At 43.3% G+C, this 24,479-nt stretch overlaps 1 protein-coding gene across 1 annotated transcript in view; it reads left to right on the top strand.

Annotated features, from left to right (window-relative positions):
- LOC139279846 (transcription factor GATA-4-like) overlaps nucleotides 1-22,493 on the top strand; it is a 31,192-nt gene extending 8,699 nt beyond the window's left edge. Inside the window, exons 2-6 of the mRNA XM_070899105.1 lie at nucleotides 5,318-5,484; nucleotides 9,589-9,714; nucleotides 12,526-12,613; nucleotides 18,997-19,121; nucleotides 21,839-22,493. Of these exons, the coding sequence (XP_070755206.1) occupies nucleotides 5,318-5,484; nucleotides 9,589-9,714; nucleotides 12,526-12,613; nucleotides 18,997-19,121; nucleotides 21,839-21,976 (644 nt within the window). The 3' untranslated portion in view covers nucleotides 21,977-22,493. The remainder of the gene's footprint in view (nucleotides 1-5,317; nucleotides 5,485-9,588; nucleotides 9,715-12,525; nucleotides 12,614-18,996; nucleotides 19,122-21,838) is intronic.
- The last annotated feature ends 1,986 nt before the right edge of the window (nucleotides 22,494-24,479 follow it).

The following is a 24,479-nucleotide window of genomic DNA, read 5'->3' on the forward strand; positions in this document are numbered from 1 at the left end:
TGAAACTGAGTGCCAGTGTCCCAAACAGTGAGTGCCAGTGTCGGAAACAGTGAGTGCCAGTGTTCCAAACAGTGAGTGCCAGTGTCCCAAACAGCGAGTGCCAGTGCTAGAAACAGTGAGTGCCAGTGTCCCAAAGAGTGAGTGCCAGTGTCCAAAACAGTGAGTGTCAATGTCCCAAACTGTGAGTGCCAGTGTCCCAAACAGTGAGTGCCAGTGTCCAAAACAGTGAGTGTCAATGTCCCAAACTGTGAGTGCCAGTGTCCCAAACAGTGAGTGCCAGTGTCCCCAACAGTGAGTGCCAGTGTCCTAAACAGTGAGTGCCAGTGTTGGAAACAGTGAGTGTCAGTGTCGGAAACAGTGAGTGCCAGTGTCCCAAACAGTGAGTGCCAGTGTCCCAAACAGTGAGTGATAGTGTCGGAAACAGTGAGTGCCAGTGCCCCCAACAGTGAGTGCCAGTGTACCAAACAGTGAGTGCCAGTGTTAGAAACAATGAGTGTTAGTGTCGGAAACATTGAATGCCAGTGTCCCAAACAGTGAGTATCGGTGTCCCAACAGTGAGTGCCAGTGTCCCCAACAGTGAGTGCCAGTGTCCCAAACAGTGAATGCCATTGTTGGAAACAGTGAGTGACAGTGTCGGAAACAGTGAGTGCCAGTGTCGGAAATATTGAGCGCCAGTGTCCCAAACAGTGAGTGCCAGTGTCGGAAAAAGTGAGTGCCAGTGTCCCAAACAGTGAGTGCCAGTGTCGGAAACAGTGAGTGCCAGTTTCCCGAACAGTGAGTGCTAGTGTCCGGACACTCGAAGTGTGAGTTATCAGCTCCCAGTACAAACACAGTCGAAAAGCATTACTTAGAGTTCAGTTCGAGCAGCTTTCATTAAAATGACCAACTGTTGGGGAAAGAAAACGGCACATTTTGAAGTTAACCACGCGCCAAGTTTTATTTGAATTCATCGCCCATCCATCTTCTGGCCAAACTCGGATTGCCTTTTAACCGAATGGTGGATTAGGAGATTGTGTTATTTACTAATTCTGTAACTTCAGGTCTAAACTCATTTTTGGACTGATTTTATTTTTTTATAGTTTCTCCAACTGAATATTAAAAATCACGGGCTCATACTGCTTTTAGTACCTTAAAAGCAAATTGAATTAAATGACTTTCTGCTTTTGCTCGATGTGAGTAATCCAACCATGCAGTCAATCGCAAATATGAGATTTAAGCAACCGATATCTTATGAGAATCGGCATCAAATTCCTACAAGGTTCAATGTTTTAGCGTTTTATTTCCCCAGATTACTGATGAAAAATTGTTCCATTCTTTGTACATCGCTGATGGCACATTTTTCTCACAGTATATTAAAACTATTATAATAAGTCATTTAGTAACATTTTGCTTTTAAGTGTGAAGGGAAGAATCTGGGAATGAAAACATGTAAAACAGTTCAATCTCCACATTGCCAATAGGACATCGGACCCAATGGTCGTTCCAAATCCGCTCTCGACCACTTTCGTTTTAGACATTTTTGATGCTGGCGGTCCTCAAGAATACTTTTTTTGTGAAATCGTCTAAAGCTTTTATTGAAATCTTTTCCTACCTTCAGACTGTGTCAGAACTGAACCGCCAGTATTGCATTTATACGAGATCTACGTAAGCATCTACGTCACTGACGGTTATGAAGCCATGTTATGGCAGATGTTAATGGGTAGAATTGGTTTGTTTGCACGGCTACTCTACATGTGCGACCCACTCTCACCCAGTGGCCAGTGACAATGTCAGGGCACCCACACAATAAGCACACAACAGGCACGTTACTATTGGCACCGAGTCCTGATCTGCCTCCGGATCTAGACACCGATTAAAATAAGGAACTTTGTGTTGTATGAGTGAATTATGGGAGCAGCGGCTTGATAATGCGGACGACAGAGTTCAGTGAAAGGAGACAATTCTCGCGCAACGTGATATTGGAATGAGCGCACGCTAACACTTGTCCACTTAGACCGCCCATCAGATTTATACTTAAATGCCTCAGTGAGCACTGCCAAACTTGCCTTGTAGTGAATCAAATCCACAATGGTTGTGAAGATACTAGAGGTATAGAGATGTCAACCCTTCCTCCTTCCATTGCATTTGAAAGATATACTGACTGTTCAGTGAACAAATTCATTTCAGCACACATTCCCATTGATCCCGAATGCGGTTTGAATGAATTACAATATATACACAATTGAATGAATCTCATTGGTCATTTTCTTGCGGACTAATTATTATAAGAGATGTGGTAGGGCGGAGGCTATTTTACGCCGACAATCTGTTTAGTTTGAGGGACTGGGTGGCACGGTAATTTAAAAATAAACTCCCTTTCTGTCTCTGGCACCAGGGCGTAAATCTGCGTTTACTGTTCCCGTCGGCTGTAAGATTCCGACATGAAATTCATTCCGGACAGTCTTAACCCAGTTTAAAGTGGATGCTGGCCCATGGCACAAGGCTGCCCACATTCAGAGAGGCACCGGGGAGAGCAAGTTCAAACCAAACTGGCGCGTCAGAAACTGCTATTCTGTGAAGAGGTTCGGGCTCATTGTTGGGACAGATTGGAGTTATTACTTTGATCAGTCTGTTCCATACCTGAGCTGGGCGTTATGGATGCTGCCACTGAGTACCCAAAACAAGTGTTCCGGTTCCAGTCACGTCGTCTATTGCCTTAGAATTATAGACATTTACAACACGGAAAGAGGCCATTTGGCCCATCGTGTCCGTGCCGGCCGACAAAGAGCTATCCAGCCTAATCCCACTTTCCAGCTCTTGGTTCGTAGCCTTGTGGGTTACGCACTTCAAGTGCTTTTTAAATGTGATGAGGTTTCTGCCTCTACCATCCTTTCAGGCAGTGAGCCCCAGACGCCCACCTCCCTCTGGGTGAAAACATTCCCCTCAAATCCCCTCTAAACCTACCAATTACTTTAAATCTATGACCACTGGTTGTTGACCTCTCTGCTGAGGAAAATAGGTCGTTCCTATCCACCCTATCTCGGCCCCTCATAAGTTTAGACATCCCGGAGATGAGGGGGTTACCTTATGATGATAGATTGAGCAGACTGGGTCTTTACACGTTAGAGTTCAGAAGGATGAGGGGTGATCTTATAGAAACATTTAAAATAATGAAAGGGATAGACAAGATAGAGGCGGAGAGGTTGTTTCCACTGGTCGGGGAGACTAGAACTAGGGGGCAAAGCCTCAAAATACGAGGGAGCCAATTTAAAACCGAGTTGAGAAGGAATTTCTTCTCCCAGAGGGTGGTGAATCTGTGGAATTCTCTGCCCAAGGAAGCAGTTGAGGCTAGCTCATTGAATGTATTCAAATCACAGATAGATAGATTTTTAACCAATAAGGGAATTAAGGGTTACGGGGAGCGGGCGGGTAAGTGGAGCTGAGTCCACGGCCAGATCAACCATGATCTTATTGAATGGTGGAGCATGCTCAAGGGGCTAGATGGCCTACTCCTGTTCCTAATTCTTATGTTTCTTATGTTTCAACACCTTGATGATCATGAATAGAAAAAAAACTATATTGTACCATTTCTTCACTGCGTTTTCCTATATCATTACACCGATCAGTGGTTGAGTGAATAGTTGAATGGCAAAAGTTGACATCTCCTTGATCTCTATGAATGCTGCAGTCGATCCCAAACCAATTTTCTCTTCTTCGCAGCTGATATCACCTCGTCTTTCTACCCAACGTTGTGCTGATAACGGAGCTAACCTGAATGTGAATTTAAGCCAAGTGGAATTTAAAAGTCTTGCCTCGCTCAATACACACTAAAGTGCATTGACACACTGCTAGTCGACCGTTATGAAATTTCAGGTTGTAGTGAAAACTCCAGAGTCAGGTCTAGATGTATTGCTGGGATTTTAACGGCCGGTTCTCCGTTGAGGTGCGACCAGAATATAGTCAAAGGCACAACACACTGCAACTACAGTGTCCTTGTGAGGGGGCTTGGCTCCGCGCTGACCGCAGCTACCGTGCAAATGAGCTTAGGGCCTGAAACTAAACAGGGTAAGATTCCTTGGAGGAGTCTCACTCCGCTTGACTTGGGGCATAGTTCAGCAACACCCGACCCACCTTCAAATTTACATCGGTGCGAGATGGTTAGGGTTTCACACCAAGCTAAATGTACAGAGTGTGAATATATTCTAAAGTGCAACTCTCGAACAGAAAGGCCTTACACTCAATATTTGCTGTGTAAGTTTCCTCAGTTTCCGTCCAGGATCATCATCAGAGGCAGTCCCTCGAAGCGAGGATGACTTGCGTCCACGCCCAAAAGGGATGAGTTCATAGATGTTTCAATGTTCCAGATCCCGAACTAATATTCCAGATTCCGAGCATGGAAATCTTTGTATAGATGTGTTAAAGGCAGCCTATATCTTCAAGACTTAAGTACATTGCCTTCAATTTTGCTTATTGCTTGATAAGTCTAGGAGACAATTCATAAACCTTTATCTTCCCAAAATAAAAAAACAATAATGTTGGCTGTATAAATAGGTGGTTGCTTAATCCAGGCAAATAATTTAATTACTTATATTCAAGTTATGGCCTATCGGAGTCCTTTAGAAGACTGCAGAATCCTCAAGATTGCATTATTTAATGTTAGCGCTGTACATGCGGACTTACACATATGCGCAGAGTTGCACTTTCCCGCGTTAAATTAAAAACGGAATTGGAGCAACAGTGGGAGTTCCCATTTTCTGAAGTTATTGGAATGAGTCCCGCTTGCGATAATAAAATGCCCAGAAAGCCCACCCGATCTTCTGAGCTCAGCTTGACCCCACTCTGGAGTTGTGCTTCTCACAGTGTTAAAGCATGCAATGTTGCGATGACTCGCCCAGGGGGTTTCACCCTGCTGTACTTCAGAGTCAGTTTCCAATGGCTTGCTGGGGTTGAAAGGGCCGGTGCTACCCGTTAGGAAAGGTGCTTGCAAGGAGCGCTGGCACGGAAATCGTGGGTGGCAGGTAGCCCCCAATTTTACATTCATTCAGGGGTTGAAGGTTGAATTTTTTGGCCAGTGTTCACGGCAGCTCTCTTTCTTACTGATCGGAAAATCAGCCTATACTGTCAGTTTTGTATCACTAGCCAGTTCACAGCAATGCAAAGTTGGCAATATAGCTGTACCCTTAATGTTTGTAGACAGAAGAATTTCAAGACTCAAAACCTTTATCGTCCTTAACTTGTACTACACTAGATTGTACTGATAGCCTGGCCATATATCGTTTATTTATATTTATTGTGTGTACATGTTTAGCAGTTACTTTGGAATCTTCTTTCTGTCTAGAACTACTTGACGATGTCCTTGAAGGCCGAGAGTGCGTGAATTGTGGAGCTATGTCCACCCCACTGTGGAGGAGAGATGGAACTGGCCACTATCTGTGCAATGCCTGTGGACTCTATAACAGAATTAATGGAATTAATCGACCCCTTATCAAACCTCTCAAACGGCTGGTAAGATATAGGAGAACCGTTCAGCATAGCTTGATTGCAGTTTTTAGTTAATGCGCTGCTGTGGCAACCACAGCATTCTGTAAGTTTGAAATAATTCCAAACAAGCAATAATCTCAGAGCAGTGTCTATCAATCAATAAATGGCTCCCACACGCTCGATTAAGATGCTCATTCCGCAAGAGGAGTTGTCTTTTGATGAATAGACATGTTATTCCCATGTTATCCTTGCTACACTGAAGGATTTGTTTGAAAAAGGTGGAACCCTCAAGAAAGATTTAAGATATTTGATGTTTTCAAACTAGTACACAATTAGATTGTTTAATAGTGTTTGAAGTAGAGAAAAATACTTCAGAATGTGTATTTTAACACGTCTTAATGACTTTGAATTGCTTTTATTTTTGTTTACGACCTTTAATATTTTGACTGCAGTTAGGTCTGTTATCACTGGTTTTTAAACTTTTAAAATTCATCTTTCAAAGATAATTTTCCATTATTAACTCCTTAAAGATCACAGAATGGTGCTTTGAAAAGTGCAGTATTTGAGATTGTCATTTTGTTTGCAGGTCGTGACAGAAACAATCATTTTTTATTTGGTATAAAAGAGAAATTCATCCCTTCAGTGATCATAGTTTTGTTTGAGAATTGTGCTGGTTCCTTCCTCTAATATGTTGCTTTGGACAGTGTATTGTAATAATTGTTCGAGTAACCAATCAAAATGGAGATAAATTATCGCTGTCTCTGATTGGTCTCATTTCCTAATTTTATTATTTTCTGTAGATAATGTTAGTTGGGTGCATTGTGATTGGCTGAGACTCAACTTTATGAATTTATCGGATCATTCTTTTAAAAAAAGGAAAACTCCGTCATTTCCAGTTCAGTTTGAAATCATGATATCTCTTCATGAGTTAGGAACAGGCAGGCCATCCAGCCCCTCGAGCCTGTGCCGCCGTTCAATTAGATCATGGCTGATCTGTATCCTAACTCCATCTACCCGCCTTGGTTCCTTACCCCTCACCTATCAAAAATCTATCAAACTACTTTCACTCCACCAAATTTTATTCCAACAAAATACTAACATTCATAACATTTAATCAGCTCAAATAAGTTTGTTCCCATAATATTGCCTTGAGACAGTTTCCACTCTCTAATTTATACAGTAAACTGTTAAACTGAAAGAATATTTTAGTGTATACAGTCAGGACCAGTCGATATTGAACAATATCAGCGCCTTAAATTCAGCTATGGCCCATTGCTTGCAACTTTCAAACCCAAGCGGAAAGCAGTCGTACAGATTGTGTGGATTTAGCACTCTTTGAACCAGGCCGCCGTTTAATGTTTGATGTGCAGTGATATTCTAATGTGTCCCAAATAAAGAATGGGGGACAGTATTTACATAATGGCTTATGTTAGGTTACTGCTTAGTTGGAAAAAAAAACGAATGCTCTTTACAATTATTGTGATATCAGCAAATATAAATTGTCATTTGACTGGAAGAGCAGCATAAAGGAATTAATTAATATACAGGAAGGCGTCAGACGGCTAATACAGTTCAGATGACAAGTTTATCAACATTATTTGTACCATGGGCTTGTGTTAAAGCTTTGAACTCCCGCGTAAATAAATTATTTTATATAAATGTTTTTTTTAAAGGGGTTAAACAATCCACGTGGTGTGAGAGCTGTCCGAGTTCATTGTGGTCTGAGTGCATGATACCAGATTACATTATTCACAGCGGGATTTTATGGGGCTACATTTGCAGGGGCGCTACTGGTTTATTGAGCGTCTTGTATCTATTATAAGGGTTTTAATTTGTGAGATGGCGTTATTGCCGCTTAAGCTATCTATATATATATATATTTCGCACATATAAATATATAGACTGCTAAAGCTCATTATTGAAAACTCGTGACAAAATAACTCTTCCCACGGGATCTTCTTTATCGGGGTTGAAGCTGTCTCCTGACTAAAATGGGCCTGTAAGAATGTATGCTGCAAATGAAGGGACATTAAAAGCAAAGCTAATCAAGAGGATGCTTCACTATAATGCTGGCGCGAAACTAACTTCTCGATGTTTAAAGCTCAGAAACACACCTCGTAATGACTTTCAGCACAGATATACAACAGGGCCGTGCCAACCATTTATTTTTTCGTAAATTAACATTATTTCACTTATTAAAATGATTTATCTGATATTCGGATTCGTCGAAGGACTTATTTTAAACAAGTGAGTGCGAATGTTTAAGATCATCAGTTTATCCATTAATCACTTTCACGGTAAAGGCAGCAGGGGTTTCATCCACACGTTGAAATGGGATTTTTAGCCTTTGCTTTATCAGCTGGTTAGCTGCCACTATAATATATTGGCTGTGAAATGTAATCTGAACAAGCCGGGGCTCGCTTGTACCATTCCTGGCTAAATGTGTGTTCAGCATGATGTCAACATATTAATATGGTACCAGGTACAATATACACATGTCCGTTACTCAGCTAATAAGCTGTAGATTAAAACAACATTTCCAGTGTTTGCTTTACTGTTACTTTCTCACCGGCCGCAGATCAAATATGTGCGCAGTGCTGGCCCCTGGCCACGCCCACTGAATGGAAATCAAGATATTCGGTCAATTATTGATTCATTGCCAATCCAGGTTCAAGAAAGGGTTGCCACCTGTCCAGCTTTACACATGCCAATCCGCTTTTTGACTGTGCAGTCCTGACATGTGAATAAAAATGTAGACTAGTCAAGATTCGGGGTTTCTAACAGAAGTCCACGTTACCCGTGCGCCTGACGGGTGAAAGCATTTTATTTATTAACGTTATGATTATCAGCAACGAAAGCACAAACCATAATCGAATACCCTGTCCTAATCCCATCCCGCCACTTCCAGTATTGGAGGGCAAAATGTGGACCCGTTCTATTGAAGCAAAAAAAATGCTTCCTCCACAGAATTCCTCCCTCCCTTATTGAGTTCTGTAGCACTAAGTTCGTTGTGGGTGGAAATGACCATAGCCCAACATGATTCACCAACGTGAGGAGAGAAGGGATGATAAGAGCAAATTGGAGCAAAAGTAAACGGAAGCCATTCTTTCAATAAATGAGATTTGGAAGCTGCATTTTTCCCGAAAGATATTCGACCTGTTGGGGAATTATGCATATGAGGGGGAGGGGCAACCTAAAAGGAGGGGATAATAAAAAAAATATAAATAACATAAATAGCAGATTCTCTCCTAAATAAACCTGTGATATTTGAAAAGAAAATAATCAAATGCTAAAGAGAAATAGTTCCAAGTTTGTTTCAGACTTAAACACTGGGTTTACAAGTTCAATTGGACACCATTGCTGTGAACACAGACTGTCTGGTTTCCCTTTCCTCTAGAATAAAAACTCCCTCACCATATATAATATATTTGTATTCTTTTCCATCTTTACTTTTTAAGTTAAGTGATTAAAAGAATCACTTGGCATAAAGAGTTACACTCACTAGGTGTCTGCTTCTGAATCCACACGCAGGCCAGTTATACTAAGCAGTGATGGTAAAGTATCGACTATATGCAGTAACCCATTAGTATTATTGTTATGCTAACCCACCTTGGGACAACATAGCTGCTCCCTTGGCCTGCAGTACACACCCTTGGTTTCAGCAGCCAGTAAAAAGCACATGCCTCACAAAGGCCATCACGCATTATTAAAGTCTAACAGCTACTCTTAATAGCCTTTACTTATTAAGCAATAGTCAATATTAAAGTATATTGTCTTGACTGACAGATAGGTTAAATGATTTAAGGATGAGACCAAAGGTCTAATCTGTCATTGTTCTGTCAATATGTTAGGGAACAATTTAAATGATTCTTGAGCCAAGGTAATCTGCGGTGCTAAAGGTTACAGTTAACCAAGGGGCCAATGGCAAAGCTGTTTCTTAATAAAGCACGATTCCTAGAAGGCCTTGCACAGCAGTAAATTCCAAGCTTTTCAACCTGGAGGTTGAAATTTCTCTTCGATAACAAACATTCCTACCTTCTGGAAGCTCTGCAGAGATTGTGCTGTAATTGAGTTTTAATACAAAGTCTCTGTTGTTTGTGGACAGTAACACTGTCTTTTCTCTGTCAGTCTGCATCTCGGAGAGAAGGACTCTCCTGCTCAAACTGTCACACCACTACGACCACCCTGTGGCGGCGTAATGCTGAGGGAGAACCTGTCTGCAATGCCTGTGGACTGTACATGAAGCTCCATGGGGTAAGTAGACACAAAAAGCCACAGCACTGTTCAGAAGTGTGCCACACAACAGAATACAGATCTGTGTAAATCCACCACATTTAATTAATACTCACAAAGATGAGACAATGCTACTGGTCAGAGGTTGGTTCAGCAAATGCTCTTTATCTACAGAAAGCTGGTCTTGAAGCTAGGAAGCTGAAGATTGAGTAGAATGTTGCTTTCGGCCTTTATGGTGTGTTTACTATTCTTCACTTTCCTCACCTGCAAATGTCCAAACATGTGGAACTTCCATTTTTATTTAATCACTTTCTTTTACTGCTCTTTGTTTCATGAGTCAAAAGGTTGTGGGCTCAATTCCCACTCCAGAGACTTGAGCACGCAAATCCAGGCTGACACTCCAGTGCTGCACTAAGGGAGTGCTGCACTCTTGGAGATACTGTCTTTCATATGAAACGTTAAACCGAGGCTTCATCTGCTCTCTCAGGTGAGTGCAAAAGATCCCAGTGCCGTGGGATCTTCTACATCCACCTGAGGGAGCAGACTGTTTAACGTCTCATCTGAAAGACGGAACCACTGACAGTGCAGCACTCCCTCAGTATGGCTCTGGAGTGTCAGCCTAGATTTTTGTGCTCAAGTTCCTGGAGTGGGAGTTAGCCCCAATGTCCTGTCCAATATTTATCCCTCTATCAACATCACAAAAACAGATTAACTGGCCATTATTACATTGCTGTTTGAGGGAACATGCTGCGCACAAATTGGGTGCCACGTTTCCTACATTACAACAATGATTATCCTTCAAAAAAAGTACTTAGCTGTAAAGCGCTTTGGGATATCCGGTGGTCATGAAAGGACTATATAAATGTAAGTCTTTCTTTATGTTCATATGGAAACAAATAATGAAAACTCAAACAAATTTATTTACTAAATATATATCAGCTCTAAGGTCAGGTATGTGGATATTGGCAGGATTATATATATCACCAACTGAAAATCCCCCTTCAAGGGACTCAGTGGGTAGCACTCTCGCCTCTGAGTCAGAAGGTTGTGGGTTCAAGTCCCACTCCAGGAAATTGAGCATAAAAATCTAGGCTGACACTCCAGAGCCATACAGAGTTGCATTGTTGGACATGGAATCTTTCTGATGAGACATTAAACAGTCTGCTCTCTCTCAGGTGGATGTAGAAGATCTCATGGCACTATTTCATAGAAGAGCAGAGAAGTTATCCCCAGTGTCCTGGCCAATATTTATCCCTCAATCATCATCAATAAAAACAGATTATCTGGCCATTCTCACATTGCTGTTTGAGGGAGCTTGCTGTGTGCAGATTGGCTGCCACATTTCATACATTACAACAGTGACTACACTTCAAAAAGTATTCCACTGGCTGTAAAGTGCTTTGGGCCATCTTGAGGTTGTGAAGGGTGCTGTAGAAATGCAAGTCTTTCTTTTTGAACGCTTCATCAAAAACATTTCTCAAAATATATCGACTATGAATGTTTCAGATATCAGTATTTTATAGATCTAAGTTACTTGCTTTTGAAATAATTATAAACAATTATTCCCTCCCTTATCAGGGTGGTGGAAGGCAAATTCACTTTGTTTCCATTTAATTCCCTTGAATTTTCCAGGAATTATGTAACAACGGCTTAAGATCTGGAACACACTACCTCAGTGGTGGAATCAGAACTTTCAAAAGACAATTGGACATGTACTTGAAGAGGTCTAATTTGCAGGATTATGGGGAAAAAGTTGGGGTATGGGATTACATTGGATAGCTCGTTCAAAGAGCCGGCACAGGCATGATGGGCCAAATGGCCTCCTTCTGTGGTTCTATGCTAAAAAGATAATTTTGATCTGAATACAGCCCAAAGGAAAGAAATGTAGATCCTTTACTTTCTACTGAGGCCACATGTAAAGGACAGGTACTAAGGCCCTATGACAATATGTTGAAACAACAAAGGCGACTGCAGTTACATTTCTTGAAGAGATGTTTACTCCCATTCTAGTTTGGAATGCGTTCTCTCATGTCCTGACACCCCAGTTTAAAGGTGGCTGTGAGGCAAAGAGATTTGGCAACCGCCTGATTTAAATTCCATTATGTTGTTCCTAAATTAATAGAGAGTATTAGTTACTTGGTACCACCTGACGCATGAATAAAGTTACACTGTGAGGTCACATTCAGTTCACATCAGCCTGATGCAGGTTTCAAGTGATATTTTAGTGCAAGCGACGTCCAGACTAACTCAGTGTGATTTTTCAACGGTAATGATACATTGAAGATATGAGCTTTTTATTTCTGATCAGCTTCTGTTCATTACTGTATTTATAAATTCCTTCGTTTAGTATTGTAGAAAAATTATGACATAGGAGGCCATTCAGCCCTTCGTGTCCTGCCGGTTAAAAGAGCTACCCAGCCTAATCCCATCTTCCTGTACAAGGTCTGTAGCCCTGTAGGTTATGGCACTTTAAGTATTTTTAAAATATGATGAGGGTTTCTGCCTCTACCACCCTTTTGGGCAGTGAGTTCCAGACCCCCACCACCCTCAGGGTGAAATTTTTTTTCCTTATCTCTCCTCTAATACTTCTACCAACTATTTTAAATCTATGACCCATGGTTATTGACTCTGCTGCTAAAGGGAAATAGGTCCTTCCTATCCCTCATAATTTTATACACCTCAATTAAATCTCCCCTCAGCCTCCTCTGTTCCAAGGAAAACAACCCCAGCCTATCCAATCTTTTCTCATAGCTAAAGTTTTCCAGTCCAGGCAACATCCTCGTAAATCTCCTCTCGTAGTTTTACTTATTCAGCTCTCACTTCACTTGGCAGATACCGCGACCTTTAGCAATGAAAAAGGAGGGAATTCAGACCAGGAAACGCAAACCAAAGAACATGAACAAAGAAACACAGCCGGCAGGTGAGCAACAGTCTCCAGCACTGATGACTTTTATCATGCAACCTTTCACTTTTCTGGCGAGACATTCTTGAGTCATAGAAAAGATCAGGTAGTCCCATTAGTGAAATAATGCAGGAAGCTGGTCACCAACGAGACAGTCTTTTCTTGCAAATCGTTCTCAAATACTTGTTCCATATAGGCATTTCCAGCTGCAGCCCATCACTGCAGGCTTTTAAGACAAATGTGAGAGAGTCCTTCATAACTCGCATCCCATTGCAAACGATACAAAGTTTACAATTAATGAAGAAATACTTAAAGGGAAATAGCAGGTGTTGGCACAGATCATGTAAATTATGTCAGAGGACACTGACAGATGTGTGGCTGTCACCGGGATATGTTTCTAAAGCACCATATACATTCTCTGAATCTTGAAGGTGTTGAAAACAGTAGTTTTAATTTAAATTTACAGTGAGTTCTTATATGTCTATGTTAGGAAAGAAAAGTTCATATTTGAAATAATCTACCAGGCAGGGTAATAGGGATAAAAATAGGGGTATTCAAAAGCAGTTGGATGCTATAATGGATAATTAGGTACAGGCGTGATGAGCTTCAATGGGCTATTTTAGATTCTTCTTTTATTCTTATGCATGTGAGAAATGAACCAACCCACTGGGTATAGAATGTTGCCTTATTCTAGTAATCTCTGGTGTACCACAGCATCCAACAGGGTGTATCGTCTTTGGCTTCTTCAGAAACTGAAAACTCGACTCTTTAACCTACTTGACAATTTTATGTATGTTGCCATATTACTTCTACTAATTTTCTCTCCTGAGATATATGAAGGCATGAGTAAAATTAATGTTTCTTGTGTAATACACTGTACGCAGTAAAGGCTGGTTGTGATAATCACACCTCTAATCTCAAAGATAGGAAGTCTAAGAAACAGCTGGTAAGGTGACCAAGCTCTTAAATGTTCATTGTGTGTTTACTTACTACAATACATTTTGATCAACATTTTTAGTTTATGTCAGTGCAAGTCATAAAGAATGCAAACGTAATGGATAAGGACTTTAATAATCTCCTCAATAACCCACAAATCATTTTATTAAAGCTAATTTGTTCAGATTTCTATGATGTAAATGACCTTTCTCACACATTATGAGAAAGCAATGCTTTAGGATCTAGTTTCCCCTTCATGTGTTATGGAACAGTGTCAAAGCAGCTTTGTACTTATTTTGTTATCTATTCACCCTACACACACACACACACACACGCACACACTGTTGGAAATAGATATTTGCTCTATCCACCATGCACAGACTGAGCTCAGGTATATATGTATAAGCTTCACTCATATAGACTAACCTTGTGGAACAAGATTCTGGAAATAAATGGACAACTGGACTTTCGTTTTCAATTCTGACGAAAGGTCTTGCACCCAAAACGCGAACATGTCTTTTCGCTTTGCAAATGCTGACTGACCTGCTGTGTATTTATAGTATTTTCTGTTTTGTTTGGCCCTTTATTTTATTGGACAACTAATTGGTTGAAAACTGATATCCAATTTAATGCTGGTTAATTGAGTATTCAGCATCTCACCCAGTGGTTTGATAATATGCTGAATAAGCCCCATCTCCAAATATTAGGCAGTCATTTCAGAAAGTATCACAATATATGGTACCATAATGATTATTGTGTTCCTAACACAGATGAGGCTGCACACAGGGAGCTTAAAGTAACAGTGACCTCAGTCTTTAATAAGACACTCCAGAGTGAGGAACAGGCCTTGGAGGCCGGCTTATATACAGTGCTCTCAAGGGATGCTGGGATCCCTTGAGGCTTCAGGGGATGAACTCCCTGGTGGTGAAACATGGGAGTGCATGCTTTATAGATACACAACATAACTCCCCGCCAAAGTCAAAGTGAAAACTATTTACAAGCTGAGGCGGTCGGTAGACTTTCTTTCCCTTGTGGACCGCCTCGGTACAAATGTCCATTCTGGTGTGTTGGCTGTGCCCTCGCTGGGCTGGCGTGTTGTTGGCCCTGTAGGGCTGCGAGGTGAGCCTGGCCTTGCTGGGCTGTTGGGCGTAATGGGTTCAATTTTCTGGTCCGGGGTTGGGTCGTTGATCCTTTGGGTGTGTGTTGTGGGCTCAAAAAAGGTGGTGTCTGCTGTGGGTTGTTCAGGACAGTCTGTGAACCGCAGCCGCGTTTGGTCCAGGTGCTTTCTGCAAATGTATCCATTGTCTCGTTTGACTACAAACACCCTATACCCTTCTTTAGCTATCACCGTGCCCGCGATCCACTTGGGACCATGTCCATAGTTTAGCACATACAGAGGGTCATTCAGATCAATTTCCCGTGACACAGTGGCGCGACCATCGTTTACATTTTGTTGCTGCCGCCTGCTCTCTACCTGATCATGCAGGTTGGGGTGAACCAGCGAGAGTCTGGTTTTAAGTGTCCTTTTCATGAGTAGCTCAGCCGGGGGCACCCCTGTGAGCAAGTGGGATCTCGTGCGGTAGCTGAGCAGCACTCGGGACAGGCGGGTTTGGAGTGAGCCTTCTGTGACTCGTTTAAGGCTCTGTTTGATGGTTTGTACTGCCCGCTCTGCCTGCCCATTGGAGGCTGGTTTAAACTGGGCCGAGGTGACATGTTTGATCCCATTGCGGGTCATGAATTCTTTACATTTGGTACTGGTGAAACATGGGCCGGTGTCACTGACCAGTATGTCAGGCAGGCCGTGGGTGGCAAACATGGCCCTCAGGCTTTCAATGGTGGTGGTGACGGTGCTTCCCGACATTATTTCACATTCAATCCATTTTGAAAAAGCATCCACCACCACCAGGAACATTTTACCGAGAAACGGGCCCACATAGTCGACATGGATCCTCGACCATGGTCTGGAGGGCCAGGACCACAAACTTAGTGGCGCGTTGCTCAACTAAGCACATACGCTGCATTGCCGTATACAGGACTCTAAGTCAGAGCCGATACCGGGCCACCACACGTGGGATCTGGCTATCACTTTCATCATTACTATAGCCGGGTGTGTGCTGTAGAGATCCGAGATGAACGTCTCCCTGCCCTTTTTTGGTAGCACTACATGGTTACTCCATAACAGGCAGTCTGCCTGAATGGACAGCTCGTCATTTCGCCGGTGGAACGGCTTGATTGGCTCTTGCATTTCAACGGGGATGCTGGCCCAGCTCCCATGCAGTAAACAGTTTTTTCCTAGGGACAGCAGAGGATCTTGGCTGGTCCAAGTCCTAATCTGGCAGGCCATGACAGGTGACTTACCATTTTCAAATGCTTCCATGACCATCAACAAGTCTGTGGGCTGTGCCATTTCCACCCCCGTGGTGGGCAATCGTAGCCGACTGAGAGCATCTGCACAGTTCTCGATGCCTGGCCTGTGGCGGATGGTATATTTATATGCTGATGGCGTGAGTGCCCACCTTTGTATGCGGGCTGAGGCATTAGTATTTATCCCTTTGTTTTCAGCGAACAGGGATGTGAGGGGCTTGTGATTGGTTTCCAGCTCAAATTTGAGGCCAAACAGGTACTGATGCATTTTCTTTACCCCGAACACACACGCTAATGCCTCTTTCTCAATCATGCTGTAGGCCCTCTCAGCCTTAGACAAGCTCCTGGAAGCATAGGCAACAGGTTGCAACTTCCCCACAATGTTAGCTTGTTGCAATACACACTCGACTCCGTAAGACGACGCGTCACATGCTAGCACAAGTCTTTTACACAGGTTATACAATACATGCTTGATGGAGCATAAAATATTTCTGGCTTTCTCAAAAGCAATTACTTGTTTTTTTCCCCCATACCCAGTTCTCACCTTTGCGCAATATCATATGTAGGGGCTATAAAAGTGTGCTCAATATCGGTAGGAAGTTACCAAAATAGTTGAGGAGTTCCAGGAACGACCGCAGCTCCATGACGTTCTGTGATCTGGGCACATTCCTGATAGCCTCTGTCTTGGCGTCTGTGGGCCGAATGCCGTCCGCCGTGATCTTTCTCCCCAAAACTCCACTTCTGTTGCCATGAAGACGCATTTCGACCTCTTCAGCCGCAGCCCTATGCGATCCAGTCGCTGGAGGACCTCCTCCAGGTTTTGTAGGTGCTCGGCGGTGTCCCGACCCGTGACCAATATGTCGTCCTGAAAGACCACTGTGTGTGGTACCGACTTGAGTAGGCTCTCCATGTTTCGCTGGAAGATCGCTGCAGCCGACCGAATTCCAAACGGGCATCTGTTGTAGATAAATAGTGCCTTGTGCGTGCTGATGCAGGTGAGGCCCTTCGAAGACTTCTCCAGCTCCTGCATCATGTAGGCCGAAGTCAGGTCGAGCTTGGTGAACGTCTTGCCTCCTGCCAGCGATGCAAATAGGTCATCTGCCTTAGGTAGCAGGTATTGGTCCTGGAGCGAGAAACGATTAATAGTTACTTTATAATCGCCTCAAATCCTGACCGTGCCATCACTTTTGAGTACTGGAACAATCGGGCTGGCCCACTCATTGAATTCCACTGGGAAGATGATGCCCTCGCGTTGCTGCCTGTCCAGCTCGATTTCCACTCTCTCCCTCATCATGTGAGGTACCGCTTGCATTTTGTGGGGAATGGGTCGTGCCTCTGGGACCCGGAAAAGTTTCCAATGCCTGGCTCAAAAAGGAAAGGAATTTGTTAAGAACCTGGGTACATGAGGCCTCATCGACATGTGATAGCACTCGGAGGTCATCCCAGTTCCAGCGGATTTTGCCCAGCCAGTTCCTTCCAAGCAGTGGGGGGCCATCACCCGGGACAATCCAGAGTGGCAGTTCATGCATCATGCCCTCGTAGGTGACCTTGACCATGGCGTTGCCCAGGACAGTGATAAGCTCTTTGGTGTTCGTTCTCAGTTTCGTGTGGACGGGGCTCAGGGCTGGTCTGAGTGCCTTGTTGCACCACAGTCTCTCAAACATCTTTTTACTCATGATGGATTGGCTAGCGCCAGTGTCCAGTTCCATGGCTACGGGTAAGCCATTCAATTTTATGTTTAGCAGTATAGATGGACATTTTGTCGAAAATGTGTGCACCCTGTGTACTTCAGCATCTGCCTCCTCTCTGAGGCTCGAAATTGCTTTGATCCACCATGGACCGATCTTCCTCTGCCACGTGGTGATTAGCTGGTTTTGCAGATCTTGCTGCTCGTTTGCAAGCTCGTTGGAGGTGCCCCATTGTTCCACAGCTCTTGCAAACATACCCTTTGAAGCGGCATGAATAGGCTGAATGAAAGCCTCCACAACGCCAACAAAGTGTGAATTGCCTTGCATTCATCCTTTGTTGGGGACTCTGAGTCATCTGGGTCACCTGAGGCCTGCTGGCAGTTGCAGACTCGTGGGTTCTGCCCTGTACATTTCTGCTCACAAACACAGTTCCAGTTAATTTATGAACATTACAAGCACTTGTGTGCTGAGAGATTTGTTTGGTATTATCACTGGTAGACATAAATGCCTGTGCTATTGCAATGGCCTTACTGAGGGTCGGTGTCTCTCCAGTCAAAAGTTTTCATAGGATGGTCTTGTGGCCAATGCCCAGTACAAAAAATTTTCTGAGCATTTGCTCTCGGTAGCCATCAAACTCACATTGTCCTGCAAGTCGCCTTAGCTCGCCACTTCCTGACCTTCAGATCTGGCATGTGTAGAACTGATACCTTGCCATTAGCACGCTCTCCTTTGGGTTAAGATGCTCCCGGACCAGTGTACACAGCTGCTCATATGACTTATCTGTGGGTTTCACCGGAGCCAGAAGATTCTTCATGAGGCTGTAGGTCGGTGCCCTGCAGACTTTGAGGAGGACTGCTCTTCCTTCTCTGTCCAGCTCGTTGGCTACAAAGTACTGGTCTCGCCATTCGACATAGGCTTCCCAGTCCTCACCCTCCGAGAACTTCTCCAGGATGCCCACAGTTCGCTGCATCTTTGCATTGGATTCGTATTCTCATCGCCAGTTATTGTGTTCCTAACACAGATGAGGCTGCACACAGGGTGCTTAAAGTAACAGTGACCTCAGTCTTTAATAAGACACACCAGAGTAAGGAACAGGCCTTGGAGGCCGGCTTATATACAGTGCTCCCAAGGGTTGCTGGGATCCCTTGGGACTTCAGGGGATGAGCTCCCTGGTGGCGGAACATGGGAGTGCATGCTTTACAGATATACAACAATGATCACTTGGTATACCTTTAATTACCACTCACAACACTGTTTCTTTTATCGCAGTCATATCTTATCAAAAGCCATATTGTAAGAAGCATTTAATATTGTAGAATGTACTGATGCAATGTATTTATTTTCACTCTTTCTTAGGGCTGCTGTGATGAATACACAAATCAAATATTCCTATTTTCTCTTTTTGTTGTTTAGCACCGTTTTCAAGTTTGCCATCCACTCCCAATAGCACCCCTACTGGTGCATTAGAACTTATCACACCAAAGACTGAGCCGGGCCTTTACTCATCTGCATGCAGAGTCCAGAGGGTCAGCACCCAGGTAGGGTCAATGAACGGGGGCAGGGGAGAACCTGTTGGGCTATTCCTTATCCTTTATTCAATGTATTCTGAGAAAGGTGACTCAGTTGATGTTTTTTGGTTGAAAGGAAGCTAGTGATTAAGGGATAGAAATTCTGGCAGTGGATCACAACTTCCACCCGTTGCTTTGGTTCCACCATGACTCTGTCCCAAATCCCAGATACAGATCATCACCATGTTGCGAGAAGGCATCTATGTCTGTAATGGCCCACTCAGTAGAAGAGGTGAAATCTGCTGCTTCTAAATGGGGGCCCACAGCTGGATCAGACTAAAGACCTCAGTCAACAAATCGTTCTAGATCCTTCCCTCCTCTGGGAACAATTTTTGTTTGATATCTGCGTAGTGGGGTCTACCTTTGGCCCAGAACAGCACCTACGCTTACTCTCAGCAGGTATATGTAGCCCAGGGCCTAACAGAAGTGTTTCTGGTGGGATTCTCAGAGTAGCTGGGGAACGCCCTCAGAAATGTCCCAGGCAGCTGTTGGGATGTGGAGGCTGGCCAGCCGAAGACATGTCAACCGCCATGTCTCTTCCGTCACCCCCACGCTTCCTCCCCCTACCCAGTGAAGCCCTGAAGCGGCAGAAACTGGGGCGGAGCTAGGTTCCACCTCACCTTTCGGGTTCCTCCCCCACTCCTCTGCCAGAATTCTGTCACACGAAAGAATGGAAATTCTACCACTACATTTCTTGGCTCTAAGAATAAATTACTGATCAGTGCAAAATTCTCTGGAAAGATTTTTGAGTGGTGCTGGTGAGCACAGTCAGAAACAATATCATAATTCACAGGATATATTGTTGACAAAGGAAATAATGGCCACCCCAGATGTGACGAAATACAACGATAAAAACTAGATTTTCACTACAATCAAAAATACAGAGTTCAGTGCACTAAGCAAGGGATTTGGTTTCTCAATGAGCTATTGACATTTATTCACAAAGAAGAGAACAACCCTTCAACAGGATATAATGAATGAAGGTTTACCATATTTGTAATCACTTTGATCCTAACTATTTGGTGTATTATTATAAACTATGGTGATTAGGTCCCTAGCTAGCATTAGAACACACAGAGTACATTTTCTGCTGCCTGACTGAATGTTAATAATTCATCTTAAGCCACTTCTACTGCTTTATGCCCATCGTCAAGCCATTTTGGAGTCTAGCCTCTTATTGTTGATGCAGAAAGTCTTCTTTTTATTGCAGCCCTAATTTTAAAGGTGTGTTTTTAATTAAAAATTTCCATCAAAAATCTGATCCCTGCAAATTCCTGTAGCATCTTGGGCAGGCTTTTCTTCAAAATATTTAAAAAAAATAAATCTTTAACCAACATTTAAATCATTTTATCGCTTTTACTCCATTGGAAAAATATGTCATCGGCAACCAACAATGTGCCCAGCTTGCTCACAGTTCCCTGTTTGAACTTCTTCAGTGCTGCTCCTGGCCTGCCCTGCCCACGCCACCCAGACTACTTTGGCCAAAGTCGCCAATGACTCTTTCTGTGACTGAGAATGTTCAAATATCCAATTTTCAGTACATTCAATATATTTAATTCACTGCAAAATTTCACTTTGGAGAGAACAGCGGATTCTAACTATGTAATCATTGCTATAACATTACATTTTGGTTAAAATTGAATTGTTCAATGAATAATTAGAATGACTGCCCCTAATATTTACTCGGAGCTGGGAAGAGAGCGGGGTGTGGGAGAATACTCAGCAGTGAAACCCGAACGTATGGGTTCCCGCACACCCTGCTGTATTTAATGGCAGGGATTCTTTAAAATTGTTTGAATAAGGTTTCCTACACAGCAGCCAGTCAGATTGATTGGCCGGCTGTCTGCCAGGCTGGAAATCCGTCATGGAATGGATGGGTAAATCTGACATCGCGGAAGGAAGGTGCAATTCGGACATTGCGGGGTTGGAGAGTAAATCGGACATCGCATGGGTGATTTGCACATTGCAGTAATGGGGGATGAATCTGGCATCACGGGGGGGTTATTCGGACATCACGGGGGGATGGATTCAGACATCGTGGGGGGTTCAGACATCACGGGTATGATTCGGACATCACGGGGCTGAGTGTCAGCCGATCACAGGAGTCCAATCATGTGGGGATAAGCTTGTTGGTACTGGGGGAAACCTTCCAGTTTCTCGTGGCCCACAAGCAGTGCAATAAAGGTACTCACCTCATTGGTCCGGCTCTCCTCACCACCTTTTACCTACTGGCCTCAATGAGTTAAAAATAAAAATGGAGGCACGTAGCCTCCTTAAAATATTTTAGTGGCCGACCCGCGTCCTGAGAGCAGGTTGGTCATCCGCGTCCTGACCTGCCTCCATGAAAACCATAATCAGACGGGTTGGGGTCGGGATTCAGAATTTAAACACTTTTATCTTCTCACTCGTCCCCAACCCACCCATCTTTGGCAGTTAAAACTAAGTCATGATAATTGACTGAATTTCTCCATTTCATAGGTACCCTGGATCCATGTAAGTAAAACCCAGAATGTTTCTTGGCAAAATAGTTCTGAAGTTGTCCGGATTCAGGTTTATTGCCAAGTTGCTTTGGGTCAAGATGTTATTACTGTAGTGTGAGATACTTGTATTACAATTCTAACGTAACATAGACTTGCCCAGTCCTATTCATGCTCCACTTCAACAGCTCTCATATCCTTTGCTTCTAGGACACTTCAGTGGCAGGTGGCAACAGCCTTCGCTTCAGCATTCCAGCACTGAAACTGACAAACTCCGGTGAAGCAGCCACAAGTAGAGATTCCAAGGGAGGCAGACCTTATCCCTGGGGCAGCATGGAACTGGTCTGACACCCAAGAGACCTCCATCACAATCCTGCCAAAGCTACGTTTTCACTGATACCAAGAATGGAGTTTGCAACTCTGATTCATTTTATCTGAATGAAAACTGGAAATTATGAAAAGAAGATAAAAGAATGCCAGGAAGAGAAATCAATTGGAATGCTGGATCATATCGTGTTATAATTTAAAAGAGTGAGTGTTGCAAAAATGATGTCTTACTGCCAAGGCTTAACACCACCTAAATTCTATGTAGGTGACCTTGGTGCAATTCTGATCCAACATTGTTAGTAATTAAGTGCCTTTTTTTGGACCACCACTTGCTGTATGTCTCTAACTTTCCACTTGAAAATGGATATTTTGGAGTATACTCGCTGGACAGTTGCAGCTATGGAACAGTTTGAACAGACCTTGCCTCCGGCAAAAATACAATAGCGTTTCATAGAGAAATTATTTTTCCTTAGTGTAACTAGTTCTAGTTCTATATGGATGGTTCAGGCTAATAATAAAAAGCAACATAATAAATTCAGATTGTGTCTCAGCTATTAGTGTCATGCCTGCAGTATGTCTATTGGATCAGTCACAGTTGATTAAGGTTGGGTATGGACTGTCACTCATTGAACAATCTCTTATGGTGCAAATCTTTCTGTTCTGCTGCCTATAGCTCTTGCAATATTTACTTAAGAAAGAATACTGGAGCATGTAATGATACCATTGTGGCTGGGCTTTCTTAATAGTTTGTTTGCATGTGTGTTTGTGTACGCATGTGAATGTGGGCTGGGGTCAAAGTTCAGTTAGGTAAAAGGTTGTGAGGTAAAAATACTTAGGGGCCAAAATTGCTCCTTTCTATAAGGCTGCTGGCCCGGCCGAAACGCTCCCTGGTGGCCGTGTTTGCCACTAAATTGGCTGCAGAGTTCGCAGCGACCTTAACCTTTAACTGAAGGGGTGCGACGTTGTGACGGGTCAGCGCAATGACGTCTTGCAGCTTCGGTCACCCCGCCCCGCCCCTACCCCGCTAGTGACCGCCACTTCCGACCCGCTCCAAAAAAAACCCCAGAAGTGCTGAATTTCTCTGGTTTGGCCGCTCCATGCATTGGGGCGGCCAGAACATAAAAAACGGTAGGGGCGACTTGTTTCGGACGGTGGGCAATTTCAGCCCCTTACTCTTTTTTGACATTTTATTTTTGGGAAGGAAAGCTTCACTGGCATGTAGTCACTTCCAGACATTTATTATTCTGCATATAATTTAATAAAAACACAATTTCTGATCACTTATTGCACAATATCAGGCTGATTATACTGGCAATAGATGGCTCTTCTCACCCGCACCGTGACCCCCCCACACCCTGATCCACCCACACCCTGACCCAGCCTGACCCACCCTCACTCTCCCACACCCTGACCCAGCCTGACCTACCCCCACCCTGACCCATCCACACAGCCTGACCCACCCACATAGCCTGACCCACCCGAACAGCCTGCCTGTGGGTAGTGTTGAACTAAAGATTACAGCCACACATTGTCAACCATCTACAGGCTGCATATCTCTATCTCTTCACGTTGGTCTGAAGTCAGGTGGTATGAGCTGGGTTTGAGTCATGTTACCAGCTGGTCTGAGACATGTTAAAGCAATTGTTAAACTAAATAAAAATTAGTAAACTGGAGGGATGAAGACATTATGTGCCCTCAGTTACAAAATAAAACATTGCAAAAAAGCAAAACAGTCAAAATGCGTATCAGCATTCTTAAATAATGACACCATAAATATTCAGTTATTGAAAGCACCACAGATCTGAAAACTGAAAGAGAGCATTGAGACACTTTAGAGATACCATGCACACAATGGTTCATGTCTGGTTCTCCCAGGAGGACTATTATAATTTGTCAAGAGTAGCAAAGTAAAGAGTGGTAGTATGGTGACTAAACTGAGCATGTGGAGTGAAAGGTGCACACAATAATGGACTCTCCCAGGGAAGATGAGAGGACAAGAGGCTCTCTACCTTCAGTCTTAAATTGAGATGGAATTAAATATGGCATCACAAACCATCTGTATATTTATAGTACAGCTTCATTGACAGAACTATGTCCTTATTGGAGACTGGTGGTCTGTGAGCTCCATGTACAATGGCACTGACCCAGGGTGCTGACAACTCTGTTACTGCTGTGTGAGTCAGAGATGTCTCCAGATTCCTAGCAACCACTTTAAACTCCAGCGAAATATCTACTTTCTTTCCATCCATTCCTGAAACCTGCTATGACCCCCAAGTATGCCTATTTATTATTGAATAAGCCAGATTATTATTGAAGCATATAACAGCACAGATGGTGTGCGCCGAAGTCAATCTAAGGTCACTCTTCACATGAAAGTGATCTGACTCAAATAAAATATTTCTTCCAAAGTAGTTTGATTTTGCATTAATAAGAAAAAATGCTGACAGCATAGTTTATGCTTTTTTGTTGAATGAAATACCTCTGTTACTGACCTCGATCCATACAGGTGATTTGACACATTGAA

Source organism: Pristiophorus japonicus, chromosome 14 (assembly GCF_044704955.1).
Source record: "Pristiophorus japonicus isolate sPriJap1 chromosome 14, sPriJap1.hap1, whole genome shotgun sequence".
NCBI classification, from domain to species: Eukaryota; Metazoa; Chordata; class Chondrichthyes; family Pristiophoridae; genus Pristiophorus; species Pristiophorus japonicus.